At 33.8% G+C, this 21,301-nt stretch overlaps 1 protein-coding gene across 1 annotated transcript; it reads left to right on the top strand.

Moving 5' to 3' along the window:
• Positions 1-2,599: 2,599 nt before the first annotated feature.
• LOC108216945 (two-component response regulator 24) lies at positions 2,600-3,130 on the top strand. Its single transcript, XM_017389807.2, has 2 exons — positions 2,600-2,830; positions 2,966-3,130. Exons 1-2 carry the CDS (start codon positions 2,600-2,602, stop codon positions 3,128-3,130), a joined length of 396 nt encoding a protein of 131 aa, XP_017245296.1.
• The last annotated feature ends 18,171 nt before the right edge of the window (positions 3,131-21,301 follow it).

The raw sequence follows: 21,301 nt of genomic DNA, 5'->3' as shown, positions 1-21,301 counted from the left end.
CAGAATTTTTAACTAGGCAAAACTGTAAGTTGAAAATGAATATTAGTACAAATCCTTGTAGATAGATTTTTATTTAATAGAAACAAATGTATATATAATATTAAAGGATCCAAAATATGTAAACCTTTTTTCAAAATAAAACAATCTAGACTCTCACTCTCCACAAATCCTTGATTATTCTAGAGATGTGGCTAACTCCTCGAATCCTAATTCATAAACAACCACAAACTCCATGAATAAGTCTCAAAACCCTAATGCTACAAACAAATCCAATAATAGAATAAATCCTCATTCTCGACCGGTAACCATTGGTCTCCTAGTCTAATAATATTTCTTTAGCCCCCTCAGGAAAATGTGGAAGGTAGATCCTTGTCAAAGTGTCAAAATATATACATAAAGTAATCCTCTCTGCATGTAGAAAATGTGGAAGGTAGATCCTTGTCAAAGTGTCAAAATATATACATAAAGTAATCCTCTCTGCATGTAGGCAAACATGCCTCCCTTTTTAATTATGTGAATCCTCTCAAGATTTCATTCTCCTAAGACTGTACCAAATCATGTTTTTGATGCACCCGATTTACGCATATAGATACTCCACATGCTTGGTAATACTCGATGTGCATGTAGACAATAATATTGCATATATACCAAGATTATTGTACGTGCAGCACGAGCTGGTTTAATTTCTCAATACTTGATGGCAGTAGATATGTCTGTTTTAGGATTGAGCTTTTGTTGCTTTTGGAGAAGGGAAATACATAAAATTAAACACATGCTAAAGAACTACAATATTATGTAAACATTTTTCTCGAGAAACTCTAACAAAAAGCATACTGATCTTTACTCCATACTAAAAAAACATTTAAACACATCGGAAAAAAAATAATATTAAAAGGCATTCAAACACTATCTTGTTTAATATTATTCTGGCCAAGAATAAGATTTCCACGTGCATCAAAAAATTATATGTAATATATAATGATAAATTTATGTATCTTAAAAATAGAGATATTATTTTCAAATATTGCGTAGGCACCAAGATTTGTAGGGTCGGTTCTGATTCTGGGTCTATACTAATTCCCTTTTTGCTGGATATGAGACAGTTTAGTACTTTAGTTAGAGTTGGTGCAAAGGAGACTGATACTAGGCTTGAGAGCGTAGAAAATGTATTTAATAATTCGTCTACAGACTTTCATGGAAGGAAATTTTAGTGAATTTTGACACACACACATATAATTTTACTTTTTGGATGGAAGGAAATTTTAGTGAATTTTGACACACACATATAATTTTACTTTTTGGATGAATAGTGTCACAAAAGTCTATGTAAAATAAATAATATATTGTAATTTTTAACTTTATTTTTTAAAGTTTGGATAGACTATTCAAAACTTTCATCAGATCAATTACAGTGAAAACTATATTTTATGTTATTCATTTCCTTGAAAAATCTATCTTAAACATATGTCATTATAATTTTTAAACTAATATTATAATATTAGTTTAAACATGAATTGAAATTATAAATTAAAAAATATATAACATTAACGAGACCTCTTATGTGAGAAATGTTTGTTCATGATACATATTGGATATCCATGACATGAGAATCTAATCTTCACGCAAAATTCGAAAATCTTATGACCTTAAATAAAATATCTACTTGTTAAAATAATTGCCTCATACATATTGGATATCCATGATATGTGAATTTAATCTTCACACAAAATTTAAAAATCTCTTATGACTGGTAAATAAAATATCATTTTCTTAAACAGTTTAGTTAAATATGACATCATTGTGGTAGAAATATAGTAATAAAATTGATATCATATTGGTCCTATATAAATCAAGATAAAGTAATACTACTCCTATAACAAAGATATAACATCAATCAACAAAATAAAGATATAATAAACTCAAATATATTCATAAAAGAGATAACAAAATAAAGATTCAACAAACCGATTACATACATGTCATAAAAATTTACACCCTCATATAAAAGTAAATCAACCTACTTGCGATATTTACTTATAGGAAAATGCTAAGTATCCAAAATTATTAACAATTCTTCTTCTATACTCATAAATTGCTCAATTAAAATAAGTTATCTCCAGATTATTTGGGGAAAAAAAATTGGAACAAAATTTGGTAACATTACTCTTTAGTTAGTTATAAGAGGAGCACTCTATTTATAAAATCCAAAGATTTAGAATCTCTTATCATATCTTATTATCTCTGGATTTATTAAATAAATATCAATAAAATCTACAAAATCGAATATTTGAAAAATAATTTATTTGTGTAATAATTGATTATAATCTCACAAAATCCAAGATAATCTCCAAAAGCCTATAAAATCGAAACTTTGTTGTTATATTTTTCATCATCTCAGATATCTGTATTCTAGCTCAAGAAATCAACGAGGCAAGTGAATATGGAGTACCTGAATGTTTAGTATTTTCATTCCTATGCAACTGATATATGTTTATATTTATATGTATATATATAGATATATATTTGATTGTTGTTATTGTTTTTAATTATGTATTCAACCTCTCTTCTTTTTTATTTTGTTGAACAGATTATCTAAAGCATGGCCTCCCCACTTGGTAGTTCCATGACTTCTGCTAAAAGACAATCGGCCCTTGTTGTTGACGATGATCCAGTAACTAGAATTATAACCAGAGGTCTTTTAAATTATTTTGGTTTTGAAGTTTCAACACTCAATGATGGCATAGAAGTAGTTAATATGTATGAAGCTGGGAAAGGGCATTTCGATCTTATAATTACAGATATGGAAATGCCGGTGATGAATGGTATTGAGGTTAGTTGTGCATATTATTCTATAAATTCTTTAATATTTCTAATATAAAGTTTGTGTGTGTATATATATGTGTGTGTATGGATTTCTGCACATTCTTTCTAAACATCTAATTGGCTGTCTATTGTTTCATTTCAGGCCACTAAAAAATTACGAAGCTTAGGAGTGGGATGTAAGATAATTGGAGTTTCATCTTGTGATGATGAAACCTCAAGACGTCATTTCTTGGAGGCAGGTTTAGATCACCTCTTTTATAAGCCTTTGAATGTTACAAAACTCCAAAGCTGTTTGGAAAACAACTGAGGAATAGATTAAAAAAGCAGTGTTCTTTGATAATAATAAACAATTGTGCTAAGCACATGTCATGAGCACAATACAAATAATTTTATTTTTATGTATTTTAAGTATGCTTTTCCTGTAGTACAAGAAATGCTATTTATAATAATATTATTATGAGCTTAATATTTTTAATTGCATTTTGGATTGACTCAATTTTTACTTGATGTTTTCAATTACCAAATGAAATAAAATATATGTGTATAACTAAATCAGTTATATTTGGACAAATAATACAAGGTTGTAAACGTTTGTGATAAATTGCAAACATTTTAGCGACAGTTTGGAAAATTTTTTACTAAATAAAATACAGAGTTTTAAATTATAATAAATTGAACAATATCTTAAAAACTAAAAAGGTATAAATATTTAAAATGTAATCACAATTTTAAATAGTTAAAAAAATAGCAGGCCACTTTAACATGTATGAGCCCGATTATCAACAAAATTTAACATTTGTATTTTAAAATTAAATATTTAAGACATGTATTGTATTATTAAAAAATATAGATTAAATAAAATTCACGTGATATAAGTATATGGATGATAAAAATTATAATTTATTTTTAAATATCGGGTAAAATTCACTCTGTATATAGTATTAATTATTTAGCATAATATCTATATCTGTGACGACCCCAAATCCGCTTCTGGCTCATCACTAGCATTTGACATCAAAAAAACACTGGCATAGATATTAATATTATACAATATCCGACTCTCGCCCCACAAGTCCAGGGTCGATCGTCTAACTTACATCCAAACTACTAATATGATTACATATAAACAGGGTTGAAACCAAAAGAGAACAACTACAGCTCGAGTTCCTACTATTCTTCGTTGTCTGGCAGCTTCAGCTGGAGTGATGCGCCTTTCCCTTATCCGAGCTCGCACCTACTTCCGAGCGGTTAACTTGATTCGTGCCATACTCGCTTTTTACTGCTAGTTGATAAAAACATAGATGCAAGAATGAGCACTTACATGCTCAGCAAGCTCACATAATTGAAGATAACATTTATCAATTTATGCATTTAGGGCACAGAAAACAGTTTACATCAACAAAGCATCAAATACCAGAACAAGTTTTAAATCAAAGAATTGCTGGTCTTCCGACCTCTCGATACCACTACATGGTTCGATCAAATACCATTTCGTGAATATCGTTCTCCTGTGTAGTCCTAGTGGTCTGATCGTCACCACTAAAGACACACCAACACTCTCTTTGCTAGCATCAGGGTTTAACACTGGAACCCTACTATCTGCCTTTACCAGATAACAACTTTCATCTCTACCACGAATTTAATAAATTCGTGTTGACCAGCCGAACAAGAATTCTCCGAGTAGAAAGAACATTCTCCGAAAAACTCTTCTGATTTATTAAGCAATCATTGTAAATCAGAAGATGTGAACAATACATCTTCTATCAGAAACGAATCTTTAACTAATCCATCAATCACTATTTACTAGAAGATGTGAACAATACATCTTCTATGTGAAATAAATCTTTAACCATTCCCGAACGAAAGTAAGGGTAAATATTTAATCAAATCTCGGGTGTTCATCTCAAATGATTTAATAAACTTATGATGGAACGAAGGACGTAGTCAAGGTATTTAAAACATTATTTAATCAAACAATTAAAATAATTAAAACAACTTAAATAAAAATAGAGATAGTGAACTTGCCTCGGTCCCTAGCTTGACAAGATATTCTCTGATTTATAACTTGGCTCCGCCCTTTCGATATTAAATATTCTAAATCACGTAGTGATAGTGATTAGAATATTTGTTAGAAGTAAATTATCCCAAAAATATAGCTAATGATTTGATAACTAATATCCTAAGTCTGGTGAATTGATTATATCCTTTCAATCAAATTAGAGTATTTAATCATTTTATTAATTAAATTCCTAACCTTTCGACTTGTACCTTTTATTTGTACACTTATTTTGATTTTTAGTTGAAATTTGCTTTTGCACTTAAAATCTCACAACACTAGCGTACTTACCTTTTTGCAATATAATATCCGTAACTAAACTCCTGGAACGCAATTATAATTTTACTAATTCGCAAATCTCACTACATATTATTTTATTAATTTAAATGTAACATTATCTCTCAAATTCAATTTAAAAGTTTATTATATATTACTGGTGGTTTGTATTTAATACCAAACTAACGATCAAACTCTTTCACTTTTCACATATTATTATTATCCCACATTGACTTAATATCTTGCCTAATTTTGTTCTTCTTAACTAAATTGATTATTATTAACTAATTCTCGTTTTATATACTACCCCATCATTTTCGTATTTCTCAAATATTTTAACTACCCAATTTATTATTACCATTATCATTTTATTTTATTAAATAATTTCCACTGCGGAAATTACCACCCTGCCCCTGCAAAAATCCCCCCTCCCCCCTTCGCTTCTTCTTCTCCACGGCCTTTGCCGGCCCAAAGTCAGGCGGCGTTGCCGTCTCTCTCTCTCTCTCTCTCTCTCTCTCTCTCTCTCTCTCTCTCTCTCTCTCTCTCTCTCTCTCTCTCTCTCTCTCTCTCTCTCTCTCTCTCTCTCTCTCTCTCTCTCTCTCTCTCTCTCTGAACGGCGGCATCGTGGTCCAGCCTCCCTCCGGCGACCTCACGCACGCCGCCTCCCCACCCTCCCTACTGCGCTTTTTCGCCGGGAGTCGCCACTGGCGGTGGTGCCATGGCCGACTCCAGCCTTCCCCCTCCCAGCTTATCTCTTTTACATAATCAACAACCACAACCAACAATCAATTATTCAATTCACAAAATTTCCCCCAACTTTTGATAAGAAACCCTAGAGGTGATTTGGGAAAAACTATATTAATCAAATTATATACCTAATCTAGATGTGATAGTATATGTTGATGTACGTGTTTGTTTATTTGGTTTATAAACTGAAACTCGGCATCCAACTTAGGTGGAAACTGAAATTACACACCTAGAGGGGGGGGGGGGGGGTGAATAGGTGTTATGGCTAATATACCCGATTTTTATAAGTTACCGAATAATTAATCTGTCAATGACAGCCTACTGTTAAGTTTCAGAATAAACAGTCAGCTAGCTAACAATAGAAATGCAATGCAGAGAATATAAAGCAGTATGCTAGCAACACCAAGAGTTTTAGCCAGGTTCGACCCCTAACCCTAATGGTCTACGTCCTGGTCCCCTACCAACTGGTAAGAGATTATATTATTAATCAAGAAATGTCAACGATTACAAGATTCAATAATATAACTCCCTTCAACCCTTGTTCCTGTTATCAGCCTGCTGAAACCCCTGAACCACGAATCAAAAGCCTATCAAGACCTATACTTCCCAAGTATATTCTCCTAGCTAACTAGTTCTCTTGTTCCCTTGTTTCACAAGCTGGATACACAGCAACAAAACATTACACCTTGAACAATACAATGAATAAGTGTAATACAACCGAAACTATGAACTCTTAATATAGATATATATGCAAATATAAGTACTAGAGCTCAAGGAAAGATTTAGCAATGTAAGGAGTTGTATTTCAGAAAGCTTGGTGTGTTCTCCTTGTTATAAAACCGAAACCACACTCAAGTATATATACATCACACCAACGGTCATAATCCAACAAATTTCCAACGATCTTGGTAACAACCTCACGTTTAAATTTGATTTGAATGATGAACGTTTAGATAATCCACGTTTGAAATCACCTCAGTAAAGTATTTAAACAAAATCCAACAGCTTTAAACTAGATAGGAGTTTTTAGATAAGATCGATTTGAGATAAAATCTCCTATTAGTTAGGAAAACATTTTTGAATAAAAACTCTTTATAAATCTGAGCTCTAATATTTATATAAGATATATACAAATATTAGAATCCTTACAATTCGTTTCCTATTAAATCTCCATGAAAATAGACTTTGATTTTTATCCGATTGTTTCTCTGTTCACGCTGTAAGCCTGCTGATAGCTTGTAAACATCCCTGTAAGCTTGCTGACAGTTACAATCATGCTAATATCCTGAAATACTGTTAGTCCGCATAACCAACCTTTGATAGCAGGCTTACACATATCAGTTTCATCTTCATGTTATTAGCTTGCTGTTAGTGTCATCATCAAAATCTTGAGAGTATCAGAAACTTTTCCATTTAAAACAATTAAATAATCTACTTATCACATGTCACCATCAATGAAAAGCTTGATTTACAAAATAATCAAGACAAGACATAGGCATTTCAAATCCCTATTTATAGTACTCCTTAATTGTGGTTAGCTTATACTTAACTATGGTTAACTTTACTTGGAGGCTACTCAATACAACCTATGTGCTCAAATCCAGTATGCAGTAATACCATCTGCTGGTTTTTCTTTTAGTCGGTTTGTTATATATTTATTTTATTATATTATTATTTAACTAGCACGCAAATCAATATTTCGGTTTTAATTTATTCAGCTCCTTTTATTCCTGAATATTTTGATCTCCGCTTCATATTTAAAAATATTAAAATATTATACCGAAGTTTAATAAAATAAATTGAATATATATATAAATATATATATGATAAAAAATAATTAAATGACTAACTATTCTATTATCTTCTAAATATTTCGTAATCTCACAAAATAGTTGGTACGAAATATTTATTCTGGCTAACTGTAATATTTATAAAATATACCCGGGTTGTAACAAAAATTATACTTCTATCAATTTATTTACGTAGCCAATATTAGAATCCTAATGGTACGAAAATGGATTTAGCTTGCTAGTCGGTATAAACAAACCTCGTACTAGCCAGAAATATTTTTCGTAACCATATTTTATTAAATAATAATTTCACAATTACTTAAATAATAACTTCAACCGCATAAAATTAAATAACTAATTTATTTACGTACTTGAAATTTCTCGGTTGTTACATTCTTCCCTCCTTTAAAGGATTCCGATCTCGGAATCAGATTTGATGTTGAAACAACTCTGGATATTTCTCTTTCATGGTTTCTTCCCGTTCCCACGTGGCTTCTTCTACAGCTTGATTCCGCCAAATTACTTTAACCAATTTTACTTTCTTATTTCTTAATTCCTGAAACTTAGAATCCACAATTTCTACATGCTTCTCTTCATATGTTAAATCAGACCGAAGGTAAATGAATTTCACTTGTAAATGAATTTCAAGACTTTAAAATATGGGGAAATTACTCAATCCTCTGTCCCTCTCATTTCTTTATAGTCAGGCGGCTCAACTAAATATGAGAGAAATTTCAATGGGGGCCTTTTTCTAATATATAAAAATATTCTATTATAACAGTTTATATATTATTTATAATAAATTTTTATGCAATACTTATTTTTATATTTGAAATAGTTTATATTTTAGATCTTATAAAATAATTATACATAAAAATTATTTATGAGGACATAATAATTATATTTACATTTCACACAAAATTTATACATCATTTCGTATATTGTTCTTTTTATTTTTTTAATTTTGTATATTAATATAATATTTAAATTAGTTAAATTCTAAGAAAGTATTATAACACAAAAGATAGAAATCACATGATTTATAATAACGTAAAACTTATGAAAAAAATAGATATTATTCATTCAAAAGATACGTTTATTACATTTATTAAGTATTTACACTTATCACTGACAAATTCAAAATCATTTGGTTCATCGAATTTTCATGTTTTTAATTTAATCTTATTTATATTTATTAGTATTTTATTATTTATATATTTTCCTTTAAAAGTGCAATAATTCATATTTATTTTAAATATTCTTTTTCATAAATACAAATCAAAATTTAACTATTATACCCTAAATATACATACTAGTATGCTTGCCCGCTTCGCAAGGGCAGGCATTATTCTTTCGAATGAAAAATTATTTTATAAATTTAATGTGTTAATATTAAAATTTAACTCGATATATAATATATGTAGTGGTGTTTATTTTTCCTGTTTACTTACATCTACATTAATCTTCTTTGTCGTTCTCTTTCTTTTTGAACATAACCCGCTTCTCTCTCTGATTTTTGAGACTTTACCAAATCCTATAGCTATTTCTTTGCAAACAATCAGTGCTTGCCGTTTCTGTTTATGTCCATACCGGAAACTAATATATTCAAATTGTCTTAAAAATAATCATGTTCATGTTCCATAATTTAAATTAGACGATATATCTCTATCATCCAATGATGTGCTATGATTATGACTTACTTTAAAATTGAACTTTTAAATAGTTTATAAAAAAACATGTTTCATTTATTTGTACACAATCACACAAGCTGCTCCAAAAAGACACGGAATCATACAACTTTACAATGCTCTCATTGTCAGTCAAATCCAACAAATATACAAAACAAATTACAGATCCAACTACACGATTCAAACCACTAAAGAACAGTTGATCAATTATAACACAGCCTTTTGATTATATTCATCGAAAAGCACATAATAAAGCTGTATTTACCACCTCGTCTAATAATGAAAAGCACAAATCGGATCAAAAGAGCATTAGATCCGACAGTAAAAAACAACTATAGGACCCTAATTAAACGTAATTAAAGTAAATTGAATTAAAAAACGAAGAGAGGTTAGAGAGATTACCAGCTCCGGCGAGAAAGATAGATTTAATAGGATAATTGATTTCCCAGCGGCGAAGCAGCGCTTGAAATCCTAGAAAAAAGGGGCACACAACAGAGAGAATCGTCAGTCAAACAGCTAAATCATAAATCTATACTCCTCAAAATACCCTAGAATCAAGCTTCTGTTAGAAAATGGAAAGTTTAAAGCATATTTTTTAATATGTTCTTGATGTAATTTCCGGGACATTTTCTTAGTGAAATCCATTGAGAAATAGAGTTGAATACAGTGGCTTGAAAGAGCTTGAAATGAGAATGTGATTCATTTAATCTGGACAAATGAATCTGGTCAGTATATCTGACAGATACAGATTCATTGAATCTGGACAAATGAATCTGGTCGGTATATCTGACAGATACAGATTCATTGAACCTGGACAAATGAATCTGGTCCGAATGTCTGACAGATACAGATTCATTGAACCTGGACAAATGAATCTGGTCAGAATGTTTGACAGATACAGATTCATTGAACCTGGACAAATGAATCTGGTCAGAATGTCTGACAGATACAGATTCATTGAACCTGGACAGATGAATCTGGACGGTGTGTTGGTGCCTTGGCCTCACTATAAATAGTGAGCCTCGACACTTGAGTTGTAGCACGGGAAAAACACAAACACCATTCTCATTCTTCTCTCTTACACTCTCACCATCTACTCCGATATATACACATATACATACTGTTCTCGGGCGAACTGAGGTGTTGATCGCTGTTGATCGTACTCGTGTCTGTGAGCGGTTCGGTCTGTGCTGTTTTATCCTGGGAGCGATATTGCGACTACCCATCACAGCGTAGTGGGGCAATAATCACTTCAAGAACAGTCTAGTCTTCATCGAAGGGCTAGGCGACTCAGCTGTTCTGTATACTAATTCTAGCGACGGTGTAAGGTGCGCCTTTCTCTTCTTTTCTTGTAATTTATCAGTCACTGATTATTGTATATACGATCTTCGTGCATGCTATATTGTTGTGGTTTCGTTGGCCTACACTTGTTTATATAATATAACTGCTCTATACATTGTTGCTGTGATTTTCACTGTGACTCCCAACAATCTTGAAGTGATTATCTGTTATATTGTGTAGTAAGCAAGATGGTTAATGAGATTGCGGATTCTGTTGTTGGTGGTGGTGCTGGTTCTGGGTCTGGTGTTACTAGTAACATCGATTGGACTACGTATCGTTTTCCACAGCCCATTGATTTATCAGGTATTCCTGATAAATTCGGTGGGGGAGTTTCTTTTTCTCGTTGGCAGAAAAAGATGAAACTGTGGCTTACGGTTAAGGGTCTATGGCCGGTGTTGCAGTATGAGAAACCAGTTGTGGTACAGGAAAAGGCTGAAACCCTTAAGGCCTATGCTATGTGGGAGGAAAAGGATGGGGTGGCTAGGGCTGCTATTCTAGCAGCCTTAACGAACACTCTGTTCGATGTTTACTCATCTGACTCCTACACTGCTAAGACCTTGTGGGAGAAACTTGATCAGACACACAATACTGACTCGCAAGGGTTGGAAAAGTATTCTGTGGCTAAGTTCCTGGACTTCAAACTGGTGGATACAAAATCCATGACTGAGCAGGTGCATGAGTTTGAGACGTTGGTGCATGCTTTGAAGGAGTCCGGAATGGACCTTCCTGAAAAGTTTTTGGTTATGTCTGTGATTGAAAAACTCCCTAAGTCTTGGGAAGAGTTTGCACTCTCCCTGAAAAGGCAGAAGGGAGAGATCACTTGGACTAGCCTGATGCTGGATATCTCTGTGCAGGAGCAGCACAAGTCCAAACAGGGACATGTGATGCCAACTGAATCTGGTAGCTCGAAGGTCAATGTAGTGACTGTGGGACAGAAAAGAAAGTCTGTCGCTAAGAAGGTGAACACTAAGCCCAAAACTGACAAGGGCAAGGCTAAGAAATCAAAGGCCAACAAACCATGTTGGTCTTGTGGACAGGTTGGTCATTGGAGTAAGGACTGTCCTGTAAAGAAAGCAAAGAAAGCTGAGGTGGTAGCACAAGCAAATACTGTGCTTGGAACCACTGATGGGCCTGTGCTTAACATGGTTGTTGGTGAGGCTGTTGCTTCTGAAACCAATGACGGGTATGTTAAGTACAACCCTGAACTATTTTCCACTTATCTGTCTAATGAGTGGTTGATTGATACGGGAGCTAATGTGCACATTTGTGCTGATATTACTCTGTTTGTATCTTATCAACAGGCTCATGGGATGACAGTGACGATGGGGAATGCTAGTGCGGCTCAAGTTCGTGGAATAGGAAACGTGGACCTGAAGTTTGCTTCAGGGCGTGTTCTATCCCTTACTAGAGTGCATCATGTTCCCGAGATTCGTAGAAATATTATTAGTGGAAGTTGTTTAGTTAAAAATGGCTTTGAACTTTCTTTAAAGTGTAATAAAGTAGTTATTACTCAGACTGGTGTGTTTTTTGGCAAGGGCTACTTGTCAGACGGCTTGTTTTTAATAAATGTGGAGCCTGTTTTAGGCGGTTTTATTAATGATATTGCTTCTCCTTCTGTTAATAATATTGAATCATCCGATCTGTGGCACTCTAGGCTTGGTCATTTAAATTTTGGTGCTCTAAAGAATATGATGAACTTAGAGTTGATTCCAAAGCATGCCATTGATAAGAAAACTAAATGTCAAGTATGTGTGACAGCTAAACTAACAAGGAAACCTTTTCATAGTGTGGTTAGGGATTCTGACTTGTTAGATTTAGTGCACTCGGACATATGTGAATTTGGTGGTGTGTTGACTAAGGAACACTGTAGATATTTCATTACCTTTATAGATGATTGTAGTAGATATTGTTATGTTTATTTTCTTAAACATAAAGATGAAGCACTTGAAAAATTCATTAGATTTAAAACTGAAGTTGAAACACAAACTGGTAAAGTACTTAAACGTTTGAGATCTGATAGAGGTGGTGAATATACGGGAAACACCTTTAATGAATTTTGCAAGAGCAATGGTATAATTCATGAGGTGACTCCACCATATACACCTGAGTCTAATGGGGTGGCAGAACGAAAGAACAGAACTTTTAAAGATATGATTAACAGTATGTTGATTAATTCGGGGTTGCCCAAGTACATGTGGGGGGAGGCTCTGAATACGGCTTGCCATATTCTGAATAGAGTCCCTCTGAAACATATGGACAAGACACCTTACGAATTATGGAAAGGCAGGAAAACTAGTCTAAAGTATCTTCGTGTGTGGGGGTGCCTTGCGAAGGTACTTGTCCCTGAACACAAGAGAAAGAAACTAGGGCCGAAAACTGTTGATTGTATCTTTCTGGGCTATCTCGAAACCACTACAGCTATGAGATTTTTAGTATTAAAATCTGACATAGATGGTATAGTGGCAAACACGATAGTTGAGTTTCGTGATGCAACATTCTTTGAGGATGTCTTCCCTATGAAGACTGGTATACCTCAAAGTTCTTCTAGTGTTGATCCTACTCACACATCTAGTTCTATTCCCGATCATGTGGAAAAGATGACAAATGTGGGGGCAGATCCTACTAGTAGCTCTACTCCTAATGAAGTTGAGGAACCTAGAAGGAGCAAGCGTGCAAAGGTAGTTAAGGACTTTGGAAGTGATTTTATCACTTACAATGTCGAGGACGAACCTTTGACTTTCCGACAAGCCATGGATTCTTCGGAATCTAGGCACTGGAAAGGCGCTGTGAAGAGTGAAATTGACTCTATTGTTTCTAACGGAACATGGGAGTTGGTTGACCTCCCTCCTGGGTGTTCTACTATAGGATGTAGGTGGATCTTCAAAAGGAAGATGAAACCAGATGGCTCAATAGATAAGTATAAAGCTAGATTGGTTGCTAAAGGTTTTAGGCAAAGAGAAGGTATTGACTACTTTGATACATACTCTCCTGTTGCAAGATTGACAACGATCCGAATGCTTGTAGCATTGGCTTCCGTACATGGTCTTATCATCCATCAAATGGATGTAAAGACAGCTTTTCTTCATGGTGATCTTGAAGAAGAGATTTATATGGATCAGCCTGAGGGATTTGTTGCATCTGGCAATGAGAGCAAAGTATGTAAGTTAGTCAAATCCATCTACGGCTTGAAACAAGCACCTAGAGACTGGCACAAAAAGTTTGATGACACTGTTTTGACTTTTGATTTTATAGTTAATGATAATGACAAGTGTGTCTACTATAAGGTTAAAGGAAATGAACATATTGTGTTGTGCTTGTATGTGGATGATATACTACTGTTTGGAACCAATATTGAGATTATTAACGAGACAAAGAATTTCTTGAAAAAACACTTTGAAATGAAGGACATGGGTGAGGCGAATGTGATTCTTGGACTCAAGTTGACTCAGTCAACTGAGGGAATAACCTTGTCACAATCTCATTATATAGAGAAATCTATACTTGAGAAGTATGGTTATTCAAATTGTAGAATTGCTAGTACACCATATGATCCTAAAGTTGCTCTTATCAAGAATGCTTCAGGTGTACCTGTGTCTCAGTTAAGATATTCTCAGATTATTGGTAGTTTGCAATATCTTGCTAATGGTACTAGACCAGATATAACATATTCTGTGTCTAAGTTAGCAAGATATACAAGCTGTCCAAACAGAACTCATTGGGATGCTCTAGATAGAGTACTTAGATATCTGAAAGGCACCATATATCTTGGGTTGCACTACAGGAGATATCCGAGTGTGCTTGAGGGATATAGTGATGCAAGTTGGATAGCTAAGAAGTCTGGTTCCAATGGAGTGACTGGATATCTGTTTACCCTTGCGGGTGGAGCAGTATCCTGGAAGTCGACTAGACAGACTATAGTAACTCGGTCTACGTTTGAGGCCGAGTTGTGTGCATTGGATGCCACGGGTACGGAGGCTGAATGGTTACATGGACTCATGTCTGTGTTACCTGTAGTAAGTCGTCCGCTACCGGCAATTTCTGTTCATTGTGATAGCCGTACAACTATCGACAAGATCAGAAGTGTCAAGTATAATGCTAAAACAAAGAGACACATCCAAGTTAGACTTAAGTCTATAAGGGGTTTGGTGTCTGATCGGACTATTGCTATTGAGTTCATTGGAACTCAAGATAACATAGCTGATCCACTGACTAAAGGGCTTGAGCATGCTGTTGTCCTTAAGTCAAGGTTGGGGATGGGACTGATAACCCATCATGATTCATCTACAGCGGGAACCCAATACATCTGAGAGGAGATCCCTCAAAGTGTATTCAATGTGGTAAACAAGCTGTAAGGGTGGATCGGTAGTACCTTTAACTACAATATAGATACTTATGCATCTGAGTCTATCCCCTGCAAACCTAAAAGGTACTGACACTGCAAGTATAGCAAGAGTTTTTAGAACTCTGAATGGGGTCAAGTCATTTGACGAGATGGTTGCAGTACATCTCTGGAGATGCCCAGCTAAGCGAATGTAATTGTGAGGTCGCAATTAGAGGAAAGGGTTATTCCTTGAAACATTCGACGAACAGGATCGAGACACGACCATTAATGTCTCAAAGCCGTAGATCGGCACCATAGCCTTTGACCTGTCGTCGTCTATGGAGTGTGGTTACACCCAACGGATAGAGATTCAAGGTGAAACAATCCATCTATATCCGGTAGCCATCGAAGTAGGGGACTTAGGAGGGTTCAAACCCGGAAGGGTACCTACTCTGAAAAACAAGTCATGATGAGGACTAATATGCATATCTATATGGATTTGTGGGGGATTGTTAGAAAATGGAAAGTTTAAAGCATATTTTTTAATATGTTCTTGATGTAATTTCCGGGACATTTTCTTAGTGAAATCCATTGAGAAATAGAGTTGAATACAGTGGCTTGAAAGAGCTTGAAATGAGAATGTGATTCATTTAATCTGGACAAATGAATCTGGTCAGTATATCTGACAGATACAGATTCATTGAATCTGGACAAATGAATCTGGTCGGTATATCTGACAGATACAGATTCATTGAACCTGGACAAATGAATCTGGTCCGAATGTCTGACAGATACAGATTCATTGAACCTGGACAAATGAATCTGGTCAGAATGTTTGACAGATACAGATTCATTGAACCTGGACAAATGAATCTGGTCAGAATGTCTGACAGATACAGATTCATTGAACCTGGACAGATGAATCTGGACGGTGTGTTGGTGCCTTGGCCTCACTATAAATAGTGAGCCTCGACACTTGAGTTGTAGCACGGGAAAAACACAAACACCATTCTCATTCTTCTCTCTTACACTCTCACCATCTACTCCGATATATACACATATACATACTGTTCTCGGGCGAACTGAGGTGTTGATCGCTGTTGATCGTACTCGTGTCTGTGAGCGGTTCGGTCTGTGCTGTTTTATCCTGGGAGCGATATTGCGACTACCCATCACAGCGTAGTGGGGCAATAATCACTTCAAGAACAGTCTAGTCTTCATCGAAGGGCTAGGCGACTCAGCTGTTCTGTATACTAATTCTAGCGACGGTGTAAGGTGCGCCTTTCTCTTCTTTTCTTGTAATTTATCAGTCACTGATTATTGTATATACGATCTTCGTGCATGCTATATTGTTGTGGTTTCGTTGGCCTACACTTGTTTATATAATATAACTGCTCTATACATTGTTGCTGTGATTTTCACTGTGACTCCCAACAGCTTCTGCAAGAACAATCAATCATCAATGACTATATGTTAAAATATGAGAGAGAAACATATGAGAGTAAGAAGGAGAGATAGAGACAGATACACACAGCGAGATTCAAATTTGAAATAAAATCAAGAAACGAAAGAGAGGAGTGGAAGAGGTGACACGCGGCTCTGCTTTTGAAATCAACGGATGAAATGGATTGAGTGTATAAAGTTGAAGCGGAAAGAGTGGCATATGGATGTGAATACGGAAAATGTAGAGGGACACTTTAGTCTTTTAGTAGCAAAAAACGCAACAGAATTTATAATATAGAGAGATATAACTCTATAAAATTCGAGGCCCCTTTTTATGGTGGGCCCCTAAGCAACCGCTTAGTTGGCTTCACTGTTGAGCCGCCGACCCTGTTTACAGGTTTTTCAGCTCGACACGCATTTTAAGTCGCATATAAAACATAGTTCTATAACTTATTTTTGCTTTTTTTTATATAATTTTAAACATCAAATTTTTATTGAGAAGAAAACGTTTTACGAGAGCATTAGAATGCGTGCCGAGCCCCATCCCCCAATGTAAACAAATGAGGGGACCGAGGGAGTACATTTTTAAAAATATTTCCAAAAATTTCAAAATTACTATTTTTTAAATTTTATTTTCGAAAATAAGGTCGGCAACTTCTACAACTGAAAATACAACTTTGATTTGATTTTTGAAAATATTGATTTATATACTAATTTCAGGTTGATTTTTGAAAATGATAGTATTATAACAGCAACAAGCCAACACAACTCAACCAAAACATACTCAAATTCTGAGATTAAGGCAGATGCAGCTGAGATATTAACAACACCTTATAAAAGGAAAAGTGGATGAATTTTCAGGGTCTGAGCTTCAATTTCCACAGAGCTAGAAACTTGTACATAATGTATATAATGGAGTGTCTTGGCAGGCAATCGCAAGCAGAGATGAGCAGTTGAAGTGGTTGAATTGGCTCAAAAGCCTATACACTGACCGAGCTCCTTTTGTTTCAAAGAACCAGGGCCGGCTCCAACAAATAAAAGGCCCTATGCAAGCATAAAAAATTAGGCCCCTGTATATTAAAAAAACTGAATTTATTTCTTAAAAGTAGCTCCTTAATATCCTCTTGCAGTTCTACTAATAGCCTTGTAATTGTAGTTCGCGTTGATCCTGCTTAGTGATTTTGTTGTTAAGAGATTAAAGATCAGATAAGAGATATTTAAACCAAAGCAATTGAGCAAAGAAGGACACTGGGTTGTGTTTGGCTTTTTAATTTGCAGCAGAGTACCAACAGAGGTTGCATGTTATTACATATACATAATTATTAATTTGAAAATGGGCCCCCTTGTTAAGCAGGCCCCATGCCATTGCATGGGCTGCATAGGGCTGGAGCCGGCTCTGCAAAGAACCCAAGGGCTACGTACGTATATAAACTACAATGATCTTGACTTGGGGATTGCAAGCTTAATTCGTATATTTTATATGAGAAATTGCGCATACAGATAGGAAATATTGCATGCTATAACTTATAATCCTAGAAATTTCAAAAGTAATCGACTGTAAGCCTATAAAATGGAAATTCCTCAGTTGCTGATCACTGAAAGTATGGCTAGCTTCTGAAGGCGGCAGTACTTCAATGAGTGCTTAAAATCTGCACTTTTTGTTGATGATAATATGTATGAAGCTGGAAAAGGGTATTTCGATCGTATTATTTTACAGATATGGAAATGCCTCTAATTAATGGTATCCAGGTTGTTTTTTAAAATTATTCTATAAATCCACAATCCAATACTATATATGTGCATGATTGAACAACATTACATTTACCTAATTTGCAAATATTACTTATAAATTTGGACTTGTACAATTATATTTAAACTTACATGCGGTTTCTTTTTGGGCCACTGAGGAGTTATGGCTATGAGAGTAGACTGCAAGTGATTGGAGTGTCATCTTGCGATGATGAAAACCTAATTTTCCTCTTGAAAAAGTGAAGAATTGGCAGTGCTTTAATACTTCTATTAGTTAATGGAGTTCTCAATTTCAAGCATGCTTTTCTTTTTCCTCAGGAAGCGTGCTTTTTTTCTTTTAAATGTTACTGATCAATAAAGTTATTTAATACGGAGTATTATTTTTATAAAACTTATTAGACGTGTTTCCTGTTTAGATAGCCTACTTAAATTATTTGGTACAATTTTTATTTTTTTTCAAAAGATCACACTTGCGTTAAATCAAATCAAAGGCAAGTACTATACATCAGAAAGAAAGTCAGGAGCAATATCGCTCCATTCTCGTAGGTATGATATAATTAGAATTTCTAGCTAGAAAGTTTGGAGCAATATCGCTCCATTCTCGTAGGTCCGATATAAAATGAGATTTTTAGCTAGCGAATGTGTATGATATAAAATAAGAAACTCTAGCTAACAAATGAGCTAATGCATTCGCACATTGATGCGAATCTGCAGTATTATTTCATCAAAATGCTTAGTCAGTTCAACACAGTCTCTATTCTCTAATTGAAAAAATAAAAATTATATTATCTTCCGTGCGTCCACATAAAGCTTAGAGTCCGTCATAAATACACAACTCACATATCCATCTCTCTTTGTCCAAGAAAGAGCTTCTTCTGCTTCTCTCGGTGGCCTCAACAGTTCAACTTGTTAGTAATTTGCTCGTGAAAGAGAGGTACAATTTCGGCTTATGCCTTAAAAACCAAAGAAGTTATACCAGTACAAGTCAATCACCTTTCTTTTATCTTTAAAATTCACAATATTTTTTTTTAAAAAATATTTGAATACATCTATATTTTAAATTAAATTAAATGCATTAAAAATGACTCAAACTTAGATCCTAACACTATATTATTAAAAAAGTTAATGGATCTCTTTAAATAATAATATAAAGTTAAAATTACTGTGATGGAAACTTAAAGGGTACGGTACTTTATAACATCTTATGAATCAGAATTTTTAACTAGGCAAAACTGTAAGTTGAAAATGAATATTAGTACAAATCCTTGTAGATAGATTTTTATTTAATAGAAACAAATGTATATATAATATTAAAGGATCCAAAATATGTAAACCTTTTTCCAAAATAAAACAATCTAGACTCTCACTCTCAACAAATCCTTGATTATTCTAGAGATGTGGCTAACTCCTCGAATCCTAATTCATAAACAACCACAAACTCCATGAATAAGTCTCAAAACCCTAATGCTACAAACAAATCCAATAATAGAATAAATCCTCATTCTCGACCGGTAACCATTGGTCTCCTAGTCTAATAATATTTCTTTAGCCCCCTCAGGAAAATGTGGAAGGTAGATCCTTGTCAAAGTGTCAAAATATATACATAAAGTAATCCTCTCTGCATGTAGGCAAACATGCCTCCCTTTTTAATTATGTGAATCCTCTCAAGATTTCATTCTCCTAAGACTGTACCAAATCATGTTTTTGATGCACCCGACACATGCTTGGTAATACTCGATGTGCATGTAGACAATAATATTGCATATATACCAAGATTATTGTACGTGCAGCACAAGCTGGTTTAATTTCTCAATACTTGATGGCAGTAGATGTGTCTGTTTTAGGATTGAGCTTTTGTTGCTTTTGGAGAAGGGAAATACATAAAATTAAACACACGCTAAAGAACTATACAATATTATGTAAACATTTTTCTCGAGAAACTCTAACAAAAAGCATACTGATCTTTACTCCATACTAAAAAAACATTTAAACACATTGGAAAAAAAATAATATTAAAAGGCATTCAAACACTATCTTGTTTAATATTATTCTGGCCAAGAATAAGATTTCCACGTGCATCAAAAAATTATATGTAATATATAATGATAAATTTATGTGTTAATATACTTACATGTATTTGAATAAGTAGTTGTATATTAATTTGAATGTCCGTAATTTTTTACATAACTATCTTAAAAATAGAGATATTATTTTCAAATATTGTGTAGGCACCAAGATTTGTAGGGTCGGTTCTGATTCTGGGTCTATACTAATTCCCTTTTTGCTGGATATGAGACAGTTTAGTACTTTAGTTAGAGTTGGTGCAAAGGAGACTGATACTAGGCTTGAGAGCGTAGAAAATGTATCTAATAATTCGTCTACAGACTTTCATGGAAGGAAATTTTAGTGAATTTTGACACACACACACATATAATTTTACTTTTTGGATGAATAGTGTCACAAAAGTCTATGTAAAATAAATAATATATTGTAATTTTCAACTTTATTTTTTAAAGTTTGGATAGACTATTCAAAACTTTCATCAGATCAATTACACTGAAAACTATATTTTATGTTAATCATTTCCTTGAAAAATCTATCTTAAACATATGTCATTATAATTTTTAAACTAATATAATAATATTAGTTTAAACATGAATTGAAATTATAAATTAAAAAATATATAACATTAACAAGACCTCTTATGTGAGAAATGTTTGTTCATGATACATATTGGATATCCATGACATGAGAATCTAATCTGCAAAATTCGAAAATCTTATGACCTGTAAATAAAATATCTACTTGTTAAAATAATTGCCTCATACATATTGGATATCCATGATATGTGAATTTAATCTTCACACAAAATTTAAAAATCTCTTATGACTGGTATATAAAATATCATTTTCTTAAACAATTTAGTTAAATATGACATCATTGTGGTAGAAATATAATAATAAAATTGATATCATATTGGTCCTACATAAATCAAGATAAAGTAATACTACTCCTATAACAAAGATATAACATCAATCAACAAAATAAAGATATAATAAACTCAAAT

Source organism: Daucus carota, chromosome 1 (assembly GCF_001625215.2).
Source record: "Daucus carota subsp. sativus chromosome 1, DH1 v3.0, whole genome shotgun sequence".
Taxonomy (NCBI): Eukaryota; Viridiplantae; Streptophyta; class Magnoliopsida; order Apiales; family Apiaceae; genus Daucus; species Daucus carota.
The sequence above is the reverse complement of the archived record's forward strand: the minus strand, read 5'-3'. Positions and strand labels throughout refer to the sequence as shown.

Excerpts from the sequence above, each read along its gene's own strand:
- LOC108216945 (XM_017389807.2), top strand. The coding sequence starts at position 2,600 with ATGGCCTCCCCACTTGGTAGTTCCATGACTTCTGCTAAAAGACAATCG. Across the intron at positions 2,831-2,965 it reads CGGTGATGAATGGTATTGAG|GCCACTAAAAAATTACGAAG; the intron begins GTTAGTTGTGCA and ends GTTTCATTTCAG.